The sequence below is a fragment of the Dermacentor variabilis genome, chromosome 9, assembly GCF_050947875.1.
Source record: "Dermacentor variabilis isolate Ectoservices chromosome 9, ASM5094787v1, whole genome shotgun sequence".
Classification (NCBI taxonomy): Eukaryota; Metazoa; Arthropoda; class Arachnida; order Ixodida; family Ixodidae; genus Dermacentor; species Dermacentor variabilis.
This window is the reverse complement of record NC_134576.1, coordinates 146111727-146126498: the sequence shown is the minus strand read 5'-3', so window position 1 is coordinate 146126498 and position 14772 is coordinate 146111727. Positions and strand designations below refer to the sequence as shown.

Below are 14772 nucleotides of genomic sequence, written 5' to 3'. Positions count from 1 at the left end.
GCACCTTCCAAGCAGCTGCCTGATGTGACCGAGCATACTGGAGGGCCTCTCCAAGGCACCGCTGGAGTTCCGCAGCAAGTGCATGGTGTGCTGCTTTTGGAGGCTCTGTGTCTTCCTTGTCGCTTGTAGGTTCCCATGGGGTGCGCAACTCGCGGCCGTAACACAACAATGCTGGAGTATATCCGGTGACAACACTCTCGGCAGTACGCATGGCAAGGGCGATCTCAGGTATGTGCCGGTCCCAGTCTTTGTGGTTGGAGCAGTATGCCCGTAGACACTGCTTAATTGTGCCATTGTGACGCTCCACCATTTGGCCAGCCGGCCGGTAAGGCACTGTGTGGCGATCTTTGATGCCCCAGTGTTTCAAGAGGTTGCGCCATAGTGTGCTAACAAAGGGCTTGCCATTGTCACTGGTGATGGCCACAGGTGTGCCATGGCGGCAGAAGACTTGCACCATGCACTCCAGTATTTTCGCACTTGTTGCTGCTCGTAGAGGGAAAAGCTCTGGGAACTTCGTAAATTTGTCAATAACTACCAGCAAGTATTTGTGGCCCCGGGGTGTAGATGGCAAGGGCCCGATAATGTCAACACTGAGCTCTTCCATGGGTGATGTTGCCCACTGACTGCTCATGAGGCCCTCTGGTTTCTTGCGCCGAGCTTTTGTGCGCTGACAGACAGTACAGCACTGCACATACTTTGATATATCTGCTCGCATGCCCAGCCAGACGAATCGTGCAGCCACACGCCTCAGAGTTTTGAAAAATCCAGCATGGCCTGCAGTGGGATGGTCGTGGGCCACCTTCAGTGCCAGCTGCCGCAAGTGACTAGGTAACCACGCTACCTTGTGGTTGCCTCTTTGCTGAACCAGCAATCCGCTTGGCTGCAGTTCCGTTGTTTCGGCCAGATCACGAAAGAGGCGATGATCAGGGTCCGAACTTGGGAGCTGAGTCCCTTGGACCACTGCCTTCAGCTTTAAGAGGCGGTCATCACGAGCCTGTTCTTGTACCAGCTGTGTTGTGTCACTCAGCAGCGAAGAGTCAACCTCCGAGGCCACAGCTACTTCATCAAATGTAATTTTGCCTTCAGGTTCTGGAGCAGCAATGGGGAACAGCGTCTCATGTAGGTTGTCACTTGGGTTGTCTTCACACTGGAGAGGGGCTCTACTCAAGGCATCAGCGGGTATGTTTGCCAGCCCTCGTCTGTGCTTGATTCGGCAGTTGAAGCCCTGCAGCCGAAGAACCCAACGCTTGACCCTGGGTGAAGCTTGGTCGGTATGAAACATCCATGCCAGGGAGGAGTGGTCACAGTGTATTTCAAACTCCGTAAATTCAAGATATGCCCTGAACTTGTCCACTGCCCAGACTACTGCCAGGCATTCCCACTCCTGGACAGTATAATGGCTCTCGGCTGCTGTAAGGACTCTGCTAATGAAGGAAACAGGCTGCAGACCATCAGGGCCAGCCTGCAGCAGCACAGCTGCAATGCCAATGCCACTTGCATCTGTCTCCACCACAAAGGGTCGATTTAGATCTGGGAGGCTTATAACAGCATCCTGAGCTAAGGCCTGCTTGAGTGCAGTGAAAGCCTGTTCTTGGCACTCCTCCCACTGCCATGGCTCGTTCTTCTTCAAAAGGTTGGTCAGTGAATGTGCCGTCAGTGAAAAGTGAGGGATGAAGCTTCTATAGTAGCCGGCAAGTCCCAGGAAGGCTTGCAGCTGCTTAACTGTACTGGGTCTAGGGTAATCCAGCACTGCACGCACCTTGTCCTCATCTGGTCTGCACTGCCCAGGGGAGATGATGTGACCTAAAAACTTGAGGGACTGACGGCAGACCTGTACTTTATCTGGATTAATCGTAAGGCCAGCACCCTCAATGCGTTGTAGCACTTCCCTTACATGTTCAACATGTTTCTCCAGTGTCTCTGAGTATACAAGGACATCATCTAAAAATGCCATAGCAAAGTGGTGATTGATTCCCTGCAGCACCCGGTCCATTAGGGTTTGAAAAGTTGCTGGACCACCTGCCACCCCGAAGGGCATCCTCGTAAATTCAAATGTACCTTGATGGCAAATGAAGGCCGTTTTAGCTATGTCAGCCTTGCAAACAGGAATTTGGAAAAACCCTTGGGAGAGATCAAAGCTGGAAAACCACATTGCTCGGCCCAACTGCGCTAGCAGCCAGTCAGTTCGAGGCATTGGGTAGGCAGGTACTCGGGTGCGTGCATTTAACGGACGGTAGTCCACAGCGAGCCGGTAGCCTCCAGACTTCTTTGCAACGAGCACTGGGGCGCTAGTCCATGGGCTGGTGCTTCGTCTTATAAGGCCCTGTTGTAGGAGGTCATCCACACAGCCCTCAATGATCTTCTGCTTCTTCGCATTCACTGGACGTAGCTTGCATCTCACGGGCGCACTGTCCCCCGTGTCAATGAGGTGCTGAGCCAGGGTGGTACATCCCGCAACTGTAGTAAACAGATGGCTAAAGTCATCGAGAACTTTACTCATGCTTGGGTGTAGTTCCCTGGTGCCAGCCTGATGCATGTTCTCTATGCCTGGAACTACAAGCACTTCTTCAAAGAGGCTGTGCAAGTGGTACGACTCTCCATCTTCTATTGCAAGTGCTGTCGCTGGGTCCTTTTCACGCTTAGCAAATGGCACCATGCACTGTGGATCGGTTCCAATCGTCCACCCACCCAGCGATACATGTAAAGAGATGCCTGTTGCTGTTAAAAAATCTCTGCCCAGCACAATGTCCCGACACAAGTCTGGCACACACAGGAAGCGTTGATTGCGGCTGCTTGTGGCCCACTTTATTTTGCACTTGAGGGAAGTCGTCGACTGAGACCAACCTGTTGCCAGGCGGAGTGCTTGTTCCTGTGTCTTGGGTTTGGCGCCCGCCTCGACCGCTACCCTTGCCGCCGGCAATCCAAGCAAGCTCACACTCGAGCCTGTGTCCAGTAGGGCCTGGAACGTCGTCCTCCCGATCTGCACTTCCAGGAGAGGCTCCTTGTTGCCGGCCAAGGCCGCTACTTGCAGCGCAGTCTCGTAGGTGCTTGCCGGTGCAGCACCTACCGTCCCCCGTTTCCCGTACACTGAGAGCGGATATGTCCGATCCCGTTGCATTGGTAGCAGCGGGGTGGGCCGCCACGCCGACCTGTAGGGCACTCGCGGGCCATGTGACCGACGCCTCCGCAGCGATGGCAGTTGAATTCTCTTTGGTCACGCGGCTGGTACCTTTGGTGCTGTGACGGCGTTGAGAGATGTGGCGTCCTTGTGGCGAATGCGGCCAATCCGTGCAATTGGTCTCGGTGGTAGGAGGGCTGTATCGCCGCGGGGTGCAACGGCCAGGGGGATGCCGCCGGCGGATACTGGAACGGCGCGGCAGCCGCTGTGATCAACCCTCCGGGTTGTGTTCCCGGCACGCCGGCCACGTTTATAGTCGATTGGAAGGCCAAGTCTCTCGCGACTTGGTCAGTCGGGGGTGGTGGTGGCTTGTACTGCATGCGCCTCCAGAAACGCTCCATGAGACCGTCAGCGGCCTTCGCCAACTCCGCGAGACTGCTGAACTGTCTTCCCTCCACCAGATCCTGGAGTTGCGGGTGCATCTGCCGCAGCACGCGGTCAACCTTTTCCGACTCGGGCACTTCGCCGCCAATCCGATCGTAGTAGGCCGCGATGGTATAAATAAATTCCTTTAAATTTTCTTGGGGATGTTGCGTCCGGTGCTCCAGCTCTTGTTTCAAGCGGCGCTTCGCGTCAATGGAGGAGAATTCCGCAATAAACGCCGCAGTGAACTCCTCCCACGACGCAAACGAGTTCACGAATCGCCACCACAACTTCGCGCTACCTTCCAGCGCAGCAGGCACAATGTGCGTAAGCCTCTTGTCAGCTGCGACACCGCTGACCAAACAAAACGTTTCAAGCCGGTCCAAAAATTCCTCGGGGGACTGATGGTCGTTGAACCCCTTAAACCTTGGAGGCTGACCTGGCTGACCTCCTGTGGAGCGCGGAGCGCAGTCGCTCACCGGTTGAACCGCCGCCGCCGTTGTCGTAGAACCCATAGGCACTGCCTCGGCCGCCATCAGTCTTTGTCTGACAGCTGCCGCGATTTGCTCGCGTTCCATGGTAGATCCGCTCGTCTGCCCCAGCAGATGCTGTACCAATTGTTCGGGAACGTCCACTGTCTCCATGTTCACGTAGATCCCGGACGGGCCCCCACTTGTCATGATCGACGACACGCCACACGTGGTCCCGAACTACCGCTTTATTTCCCGGCACGCCAACCTTCCGCACCACACAACCACACTCCGAGTTCTCCCTTTTTTCCACTCTCCTCCCGCACGCTCGCGCCGCTGTCCTCCCCGCACTCACGCCACCTGTTCGTCGCTCAGTCAACTACCGTCGATCCCGCGCCTGGCCTCCGAGAACCGCGGCTCCTCATCATGGGTCTTGGGCTGGCTTGCCGCGGGTCTTGCGCGTCACACGGTTAAAGGAGGAAGAATTGCATACGCAAACCCACCGACCCATCTTCGCATCTTTCGTTTAAGGGGAACTTAGCATTGCAAATTTCCCGATTATTCTGCATGGAAAACGCCACCCACAAGGCAAAATTTTTATTGTTATATCCGACATGCAGTGAATAACGTATCATTATATACAGTCAACGACTGAATTTTCGGACGCCCAAATTTTCAGACATGCCTGATATTTCGGATGTCTTCGCGGCACCGCCATGAGCCCCATAGAATCAATGTATAAGGACATTTGAAGTTTCGGACGCTCGAACCCCCCGTCGTCCAATTTTCCGGACTTTTTCACGCGACGGAAGGTCCTTTGGCTCCTCGCGCAGCGCCCTTGCGAAGGAAATCGACTTGCAGCCGAAGCACATCACCGCTTTGAACCACAACTAGCCGAATCTAGCTGTCACGCACCGATTTGGTCTGGCCACGTTGGCTAGGTTCATCGCCGCACTTCCGCTTCTGGCGGAGTTTCCGGAGCGGCGCCATTTCGTTTATTTATGCCGGCCACGTTTTGGCTAGCGTGGCGTGTGGTTGTACTGTTGAAGTGTGCTCTGCGACGCTAGGCCTAGGTGCTTCGACGCTCGTCAGCGAGCTCCACTGTTCGCAAGTTGAGGATTTCACTTGCCTTCGATGGCCCCCACTCCGTTTTCGTCATCCTCGCCGATGGCATCGAAGCGTGGAAAGCAGTACCATCGGTTAACGATGGTGAAGAAAGCTGCCATTATTAAGCAAGTCGTGAGCGGCCGATCCCAGGCTGGCGTGAGCAAGGAGTTCGGCGCCCATGGACGACAAGATCAACGACCTCCGCTCTGCTGGGGTTTCCATACCCACGGAAATAACTTTCGAACAGTTTGTTGGCGCTGACAACGAGCTCGACTTCTGCGCAAAACTGACTGACAAGGAAATAGTCTGTCAGGTTCTGAGGGATTCAGAAGACTCCGATGTTGAAAATGAGGAGCCAATGCATGCGCCGACTACAAGCGCCAAGTTGACGCGTGCACTGTTGACTCTTTCATCGGTGTACAGTGCTGACATGACCCTTGCTCAGATCGAGGCGAATATGATCGCATGCAACCGGAACGCAGTCCAAACAACAATCAACAAGTTCTTTAAGCCACTGCAGCAATAACACCGGCTGCCCGACGATGCAATGTACATAATAAACCGGCAGTCAGCTGCATACAGAGTTTTTGAACGCCTCTTTTTATAGCCACTTCACTGATGCTTTGGCAGGGTTTCGGAAGCCTGGTACTTCGCCCTTTACCTCAAGATCCGATAAAAAAGGAAAAAGTGTGTTTTTTTGCATGCATTCATTTTTTCGGACTGCTTGAATTTTCGGACGTTTTTACGTTCCCTAGAGGGTCCGAAAAATCGGTCGTTGACTGTATGTTTATTTTTTCTCATAGCCCTAATGTTTATGCTGACACTCTTAAGTCGACTCATCGTTATAACCGATATATCATTATATGGTGGTATCGCTACAAGTGAACTGCTGCACTGTAGTACCATATCACAAGAATGTTCTGCAATATGTTACTTTTCCATTGGTAGGTCATGCTTCTAGCATTTTAACTTAAGCACAATCATAATGAATGTAGTAAATGTAGCAGTAAATACTGTAGGAACCTAGCAAACCACAAAGATATGCCACATCACAGGGTCTGTGGAGATGTTCAAGTCATGTCCCCGATTTTCGTCTCGCTCAAGCAGTTGTTGCACCTGCTCATGATAATCTTACCAGCACAGAGTTTTGGTAGGATCCAGTTTGTCAAAGAAGAAGGCCCTACAAGTCAAACTAAGACTTCAACCTCAGCTACTGTCATCCAACAAGGTGACACCAATAGTTCAGTAAGCAGAAAACTACGCACCTGCATAGTGCTCTCTTGGGCAGTAAGGGCAGCGGCCTCCAGAGACCGCAGCTGTGCTTCAGCTTCATCCATCCATCGAGTGAGACGTTCATGGGCAGTGTGGAAGCTTTGGGCTACAGGCAGGGCCTCACGGGCCTGTCGCAGGCGCTCCGATGCACGCTGTGCCAGGTCTGTGTAACGAAGCTGTAGAGAATCCAGCCGGTCTTTGAGCTGGATGGCATCATTGCCCGATGCATGCCGCATCAGCTCCTGCCCGGACCCACTCAACTCATCAACTTGCTTCTGGTGGTCAGACACCTCTTCACTCAGCTCCTGTAAAAAAGTGCCCATAAGCAGTGTTCAAACACAGCACTGCAACAAATATGGCTTGTTGTCATACACATATGGTTATTGGATACAAAGGTGTCAACTCTCTCAGCATTTGTGCCAAAGGAGCCTCATAATCTTGTATCTACTAAATGCCACTATTCTGCCCTAACTCAAACGTATAACATCAGACGGTACCTAGATTACTGAATTCATGGTGTTGAGAGATGGCAAGATGCGGTTGGGACAGTAAGGACTGCGAGTGGGAGTCGAACGTACAAACGGTTGGGGCAGCCATGGGAAAGCACACTCACATTGAGCTCGTCAAACTGCTCCTGCAATTTCTCAACGTAGACGCTGAGCACTTGGTAGCGTGCAAGGCGCGACTCCATCTCTCCTATCCAGACAAGCAGGTCCTCGAAGGCGAGTGCAAAGGCGCCAGCGCCCGCACGTGCCTCCGTCAAAAGCTGCTCCAGACGCTCGCTGTCTCCAACGAGGCGAGCATAACGATCCGTCAGTTCTTGGAGTGAGTCAACCACAGCCTGAGCCTCGTCGTCACCCACCAGAGACATAAGCTGCTGAGCTGTCTCAGTGAGTGCCTCAAACGCTCGCTTGTGCCCCAACACGTCCCGATGAAGTTCGCGGTGTTCTTGCGCCCGCTGTGTAAGACGGTCGGCATCCGTTGGCAAGGTGGACATCGCCGTGAGCCGTCGCTCTGTTTGCTCCAGCCACTCAACAAGCGGTGACAGCTGCTCCTGGAACGATCGAGCCACGGGCAGTGTCCTCTCCAGGGCTGCTGTGCGTTCCTGTGCACCTCGCATGAGCTGGTCAAATCGCTGCGCAAAGAAATGACCAAGGAAGTGAACTGGAATGAGGCGACACAGCAGTGTTAATTTAATTAGGTGTTTATTACAGCATACTGTATAGTGAAGACTGCAAAAACTTCTTTTCTAGCTTGACATAAGCACTAATGCAGAATTTGATGGTTATGCTGCACAACAGCAATTGGATGACTTTACTACACTGACCAAGAGTGAACAAAATGTATGAACTGCTCAGTGGCGCCCACGGTGTAAGATATACACACTCTCTGGGCGGGGAAACTTCTCGGCTTGCTTGCGAGACGCGATCGACGAAATAAACTAGCAACGGCACGCATCCATTGGCCTGGCGATGGCAGAGGATACCTATCGGCGTGACGATGCAACTTCAGTTAGAACACCGGCGAGGGCTTGCGCAGACAAGGAACGTGTAGACAAGGAACGCGTCCATAGCACAAGCAACCAGAGAACAGCGCCGCCCTCTCCCCCATGCTCTTCCTTCACCACAATGACCTACTTTCGCGTGTCACTCAATCATTTCATAATTCCTGTGAAGCACTGGTTGCTATACCAACGGGAACTAAAACCAATAAAACCTTTTCTGCCTTAAAGTTGCGTCGCCCCACCAATAGGTATCCACTGCAGTGACGGCTGATCGATGTGTGCCATTTCTACTTTATCTGGTCGATCATGTCGCGCCAGTGTCCTTATCTAAAGAGTATGTATCTTACACTGTGGTTGCACCTAAGATGCACTTTGAACAGGCTTAAGGCCTGATGAAAAATTGGGAGGACGCTTAAAGCTTTGCCTTTAAAGGTCCCCTCACCAGGTCTGGCCATTTTGAGCTGAAAAGCACAGAGCATACATTGCGCAATAACGATCGTGACTGCAAAGTATTACATCGCTACGCGCCGTGGAAACACATGAAATTTCAAACCATATGCCATTTTTCCTTCTCCTCGCGGCCACCGCACACCACGCCGGAGGATGACTGTACTCGTGCACCTGCGCCTATATACTGGTGTCCACAGTGTGATGTCGCTCATGGTGAGACATCTGTTATCTGTGTGAACTGTTGCTTGAATTGACAAATTGAAGTTTAGAGAAATAATAAAACATACAAATGGAATGTCTGCATGTATTTTGTTTAAGTTCGCACTGAAGCAAGAGAGATGTACTTCCGCTTCGTCTGCTTGTTCCCAAGGTTGTGCAGTCATTTGCGCACGTACAGAAACTGTGCCATTTTCTACTGTGTTTCAGCATGTGAGCATGCTCTATGATCCACTTGTTCTGCCTCAGTATTCGTGTAGCACTGAATTATACCGTTAGTCGTGTGTCCTTGTGGACAGCGTGCAAAATCGTGCGCTGCGCGAAATGATCACAGATCGCGCGCTACGCCACCAGCGGAAGTGCGCATCGCCAGGGGAAAAAAAAAAAAGGATAGGAGAAAAAAAAAAGTGAAGGCAGGGCACAAGACGTATGTGTCGCGTGATCCTCGAGGTCCGGCATAGGAGAACGCAGGGAAGGACTTTCGCTTAGACGGGGTGAGTGGAGAGAGAGTCTCGTTATGCAGTGGAGCTCGCCTGCTGAAACCATGGGTTCGTGGCACTGAAATATTTCTATCTCGGCTATTAATTAGCCGAATTGAAAAATGTTTGCAGCAGAACGCTCCCTAGAGGACACGTAACAACTTCCAGCTTATAACCAAAATTTGCTATGGGGCCTGGTGAGGGGCCCTAAGAGTGGAACGTGATAGTAAAAGATCCCCGATTGGTGCTCACGTTTCCCGGCAACTGCAGCTTACGTAACCGTAATGTTTACTGTTTACTAATGTATGCACGAAGGCGGGCTTTCTCGTAGAAATGGCATGAGATGCGATGGAGGCAAGCGTTATCTGGAGGTGTTGCAAGGAAACGGGCACGCTGCTTTATGGCCTCCAAAATTGACGTGCAAAAACCTTGGAGGCCATGGCAGCCCTATGAGTAGTAGAAATGCTGCAAAAGGGGTTTGTGTTTAAGTTTCCGCACAACAGAATGATGTTTTTAGATTGTACTTCACGATTTTCCTGATGCATGCTTTTTTGAGGAATTCACTTAGTTCAGTTATGCCTCTGCGCCACTCAAATGGCCTGCGTGGTTGTAGTTCGGAATGATTTTTTGCCAAGTGATGTCCAATGTTGACATAAGATTTTTTGCGACATGGGGCCCTTAATGCTATCGCGTTAATGAAGACAAAATGCAATCCTTGCAGGCAGGACACAGCTGGCATGACACGCATGCCACTGCATGGGTGCAAGATCCAAATCAAACCTGCCAGCATGACTCAAAAGAAGGGGTGCTCATCTCTTTGAGGCCCAATGGTTACTTGAAGGCAGTTTTCATTCCTTTCCATCAATCTGCACATTACATCAGTCTCAATGCGCCTACAGGATAGCTCTGTAGATCTGCCCTGTTGCGTTAAGTAAGAACACTTTCTGCTAGCTCCACAAAAGCAACTGAGCTTCTTTTGCACCTGAATGTCAAGGTGGCATGAAAAATGCAGCAAAGGGAAAGGAAGGGAAGGGGTGAAGATAACCGAGAGCATTACATGAGTGCGCAGAAGTTAGTGTCGCCCTTTGTTCAAGAAAACAAAAAAAAAAATGTTTTGCAGAGGTGAGAAAAGCATCTATGGAGCCATTCCGGCATTGGAGGTTACATGTGTTACCTTAAATCTCCTTATTGCTATCAAACAGTAGTAGTATTATCCGTCTTTTCATTCAACAGGTCTCATTTACCATCCTATATCCAATCACAGCCAGCTTTCTAGCAGAAGCCAACATCTGTGCACAACGGAGGTAAGCGAACAAAGCCCCAATGTGTATTCTCACCTGGCTCAGATCATGCAACTGTGCCTGAACATGGGCCTTGTCGGCTGATGACAGATGCCGCATGACCTCAGTGCCCATGGCCTGCAGCGAGTTCATGCTGCCCTGCCGGTCGAGCAGTAGCTTGTTGAGGAACTTCTGCTCCTGCAGCTGCGCCTTGAGCACCTTGTAGTCAGCTGATGGAGCCCGCTGATTGGCCACCAGCTCCTCCGTGTCTTCCAGCCAACGTGCCACGCCGGCCAGGGCCTCTTGGAACTTGCCTGACTGCAGCAACGCCGCCTCAAGCAGACGCTCACGCTCTCCAACCTGTTGCAACATTGCGAACACTTGTCAGAAAGCTCTAGAAACATGTATTTCTGCATATACAGTTCTGCATATACAGTTGATCCCGGAGGTATCAACCTCTGATATATGAAATTATTGTCTATATTGAACAGTTGTAAAATCCCCTGCAAAAGTATACCGGTGTAGTACGCATACACAGAACTCCCATTCACTGACACATTTGATACATCGAACACTACACCGTGCAATGCCCCTACAAGATCACTTCTCGTGGCTGCGTTATATTTAATACCACCAAATTTGAAATGCCACTGTTTTCGCAGATGCTGTCAAAGAAGATACTGAATCATCTGAAAGGCAGTACATGCAACGAAGGCAAAATGAGCTGCGTGTTCCAATTTAGCTCACTGCACATGTGGATGGCTTGTGCAAACTGTGGCCATTTGTTATTAGCAAGAGTAGAGCGTCACTCTGTTTCAAGAATGCGAAAGGTCTGATAGTGTTCCAGAAGAAAGCATGGATGACACTCAATCTTTTCACTGCGTGGCGCTACGCATGGGATGCCAAACTGGAGATGCTGTGCCGTATGGCTTGTCTTCTTCTGGCAAAGGCTTTCCGCAAATGACATTATAGGATTCCACGAGCAGCCAAAATGAATTAGACCCCAACATCCACTTGGATGGATCTTTACATCAGTTTGAATTTAACTACCGGACTTTGCAGAAAGGCCCACTGCAGCCGCAGCGTGCAAGACTCGTTGCTGTGTGATTCGTGCAGGTCCACAGTGAATGCGTTTCATTCGTACATGCACAGTTACATGTCATTGGGAATGGCCTTGAATGTTTTGAAAAGCTGAATAGCACTTTCGGAACTAACAGCATGTGTATAGTGTAGTGATTATTTTGATTGGTCCTGTCGACCTGAATGCACCTTATACTGACAGAGGCGGCCCGGGCCAAAGCAGTGCTATTCTGCGAATTGCGCTGTTTAGGCACTGTGCGTTTGGGCTGACGTCAGAGAGGGCTCACAGTGACAAAGTCCACTACTGCGTCGGCCAGGACGTCCCATCCATGGCGCACTCGGCGGTCATTTTGTGTCAATAACGCAATGAAACGCTCGCTTGGGTGGCATCGAGCACGAATGGCTCTGCGGCGCATGCGACATGTGGCACTGCATGAATCATTACACCGAGTACATTGAATATTCGAAAAATGGAATAGTAGTTAGTCAATTTGCAAATAGAACTGTTCGAACGGTCACTATTCAATTTGATTCAGCGATATTTAATATTCGCATAACCCTAATTTACGCACAACTCTTTTCATAATTCACAGCTCAATAATTGCCCTTCACAATTCATCCTGGTTCATATTATGTATACTGTGGCATTTTACACTATTTCACTTATGCCTTCGTTCGATTAATAGTCAATCACCACCCTAACCCCTTTGGAAAGGGAATTGTGGGGTTTCGTGGCACATTAGCACCATAGGCTGTGATGCTTCAAATGCAAGGTAAAAAACAAACAGAAAGCCCCTAAATTAACTATTACCAGTGCCAGGTGAAAGGTAGCTTCAAAAGCCAACATCACCTAGCAACATAAAAACAGCTGTATTAGAAGCAAACAACATTACCTTCTAAAATCAGAGAAAGATGAAATAGACTCAATCTTTCATAAAGAATTGTGACAACGCTTTGCCTATACACCTATCCCCCGATGTGTTGGCATGATGGTTCTCAACAAAAAGTCCCATGTTCACAGACCATGTATTCCTCATCCTTCAGAAAAAAAAAAGTGCCAAGATAAGTAAGAGTATAAAAGTACCAAGTACTTTGCAGAACCACTTGAGATACTTTTCTCTTCACAAGATAAAAAGGAGAAAACAAGATGTCAATCAGCAGCAAGCACGTTAGAAAATGTACTTTGCCTAATGTTTACATAAGCCTACCTTCTCCTTCAACTGGTTCCATTCGTCATTGAGTTTGTCAATGTCTCGTTCCAGAAGAGTTGTGTTAACACCTGGTGATGCAGACTGGATCAGCGCGTTGCCAGCCCGATTCACAGTGTCAACTTCACGACCCAGTGGCTCCACATGAGATTTGCGGAATTGCTGCAATGGCAAGAAACGAGAAGACATAGCAGCTTAAGCAAGATATAGTTAATCCTCAATATAATGAAATTCTTGATATAACAAAGCATTTAACTTTTCATAGCCTCTTGTCCATAGAACACTATGTATTTAGAACCTTAGTATAATGAAGTGTGTTCGTATGCAATTTCAAAATAATTAAATTCCGCTTCCCCCAAAAAGAATTGCCAAGACAAGCAGAAGCTTCCACGGAAACAGATGGTCAAATGATTGAATCAAAAGTGGCTGCTTGCAAACACACCGAAGTGGAGTCGCATCATGTTCCATATAAAGTCCAAATGCAATATGATCCTATCGCACCCCACGCACTTCGTGCTTTAGGTGCAAGTGAAAGTGTGTGAGGGTGAGACAAGATAGATGGTGGCTTCATGAGTGCCGTTTTCCCACACGAGCAGAGGGAAAGAGGGGAGGGGAGTGAGCTCGCGGTAAAGGATTAAACGCGCACGAAGGGTGGGGGGAGGGGGGGGCATAAGTTGGCACCGATCACAATTTCTGGCGTGCGTCTCTTCCATGGCTGCGCATGGCTGTCAGCAAGGCTGAGCCCATATGCGTCCACGCAAGCTGCTGCATGGAAGGAGGAAAGAGATAGGAGGGAGTAAACCATAACGCGATTGAGACCAAACCTGTTGACCCAACACATGATCACACGTCAAAGCGTGTGGTTGGTTTCAGTGTTCCCAATCTGCAGGGAGACACACAGCAGGGCAGCCGAACAAACGCGCACCACGCGGCCATACTATCAGTGGCATGCAGGTTCGGCTGGGTTTGCGGCTGATAAAAACTACTGGCATAGCTACTAGGAACCAAACATCTCCACAAATCTCGATTCTTGCTCCGTGACCTCGATGCAAGAGGTCATGTGTTGGGCCACCAATGTGGCTTCACGGAGTGTTCACTTGCCAAGGCTGGTTGCGTGACATTATGCTCCCTCCTATATTTTTCCTTCCTCCAGGTTTAGAGGTAATCTGCTACATGTGGAAGTAGCGAGCGTGCTGAGACAGTGTGGCATCATGTAAGCATTCTTCCCGAGTGTTTAGTATTGGAGGTTGCGTAATCTCAAGTTTCGCTGACTCAGAGTGAAAAGCGAAACATTCACTTCCGGCTGCCGCAGATTTTCATGATAGCGTCGTCCAAATGCGGGCGACGCTATCAACTACAGGGGTGGAGTGCACACGAAAGGCTTCACTTATTTCGTACAGCCGATGTGAAGATATCGTCGACGTGGAATGTAACCGTGTCATTCGTTGCAGACTCCCAAATTCATCAAAATTAATTATTTTCTCATTCAAATTTGCTTTTTTAGATTGCCTGATAATTCAGAAAATTTTGCGGTTTCTTTCCGTGCAAGAAAAATCGATCGGCGACTGTACTGAGTTGCATAAAAGGTCGAAATTAGATACAACGAAATTTTGCAAATTGCCGATTTTACCTACTTTGTTATGTCTATGTTTAACTGTATAAATGAAGCCTCAATGCACTATAATGTTTTGATTTCTTAGCTTTTAGTACTAGTACTAGTTTCCTGAATACTCAATGCGACATTACAAGACAGTAGTAGCACATCTGTTGTAGATCTCACGGCCTCAATGAATGGGAGTTATTTCCCTGCATATTCTCCCCTTGTCTTTAATACCACAGTGCAGAGATGTGGGGTAGTTCCTGATCCTGTATTTGTCACCAATAAAATGTTCACGCAAACCAGGGGAATGACAAAGTGCCTTACTGAATGATGAAACACGAGAAAATTCAACCTGCTTCGAAATAACTGACGTGAATACCAATCAGAAGTCAGTACTAAACCTTCTTTCAGTATTGCTAGGATAAAAACGAAGGTCTACCCAGTGATCAAAATTAATCCCGAGTTCCCCACTACAGCATGCCTCATTACTGTTTCATGGTTTTAGCACATAAAACGCAGAATTTAATTTTACTGCAATAGCAATCATATGGACACTCCAAGTTAA

General features: G+C 49.5%; 1 protein-coding gene across 12 annotated transcripts in view; it reads right to left on the bottom strand.

The window, feature by feature from the left end:
* Window positions 1-14772, bottom strand: part of shot (dystonin-like protein short stop) — a 318414-nt gene that overhangs the window by 55270 nt on the left and 248372 nt on the right. For all 12 annotated transcript variants that reach the window (XR_012822837.1, XM_075669861.1, XM_075669859.1 and 9 more), the window contains 4 exons: window positions 12608-12769; window positions 10377-10679; window positions 7004-7525; window positions 6384-6695 (listed from right to left, as the gene is read on the bottom strand). Coding sequence is in view for 11 of the 12 variants with exons in the window: in XM_075669861.1 (XP_075525976.1) it covers window positions 6384-6695; window positions 7004-7525; window positions 10377-10679; window positions 12608-12769 (1299 nt within the window). In the remaining variant the exon portion in view is untranslated. The remainder of the gene's footprint in view (window positions 1-6383; window positions 6696-7003; window positions 7526-10376; window positions 10680-12607; window positions 12770-14772) is intronic.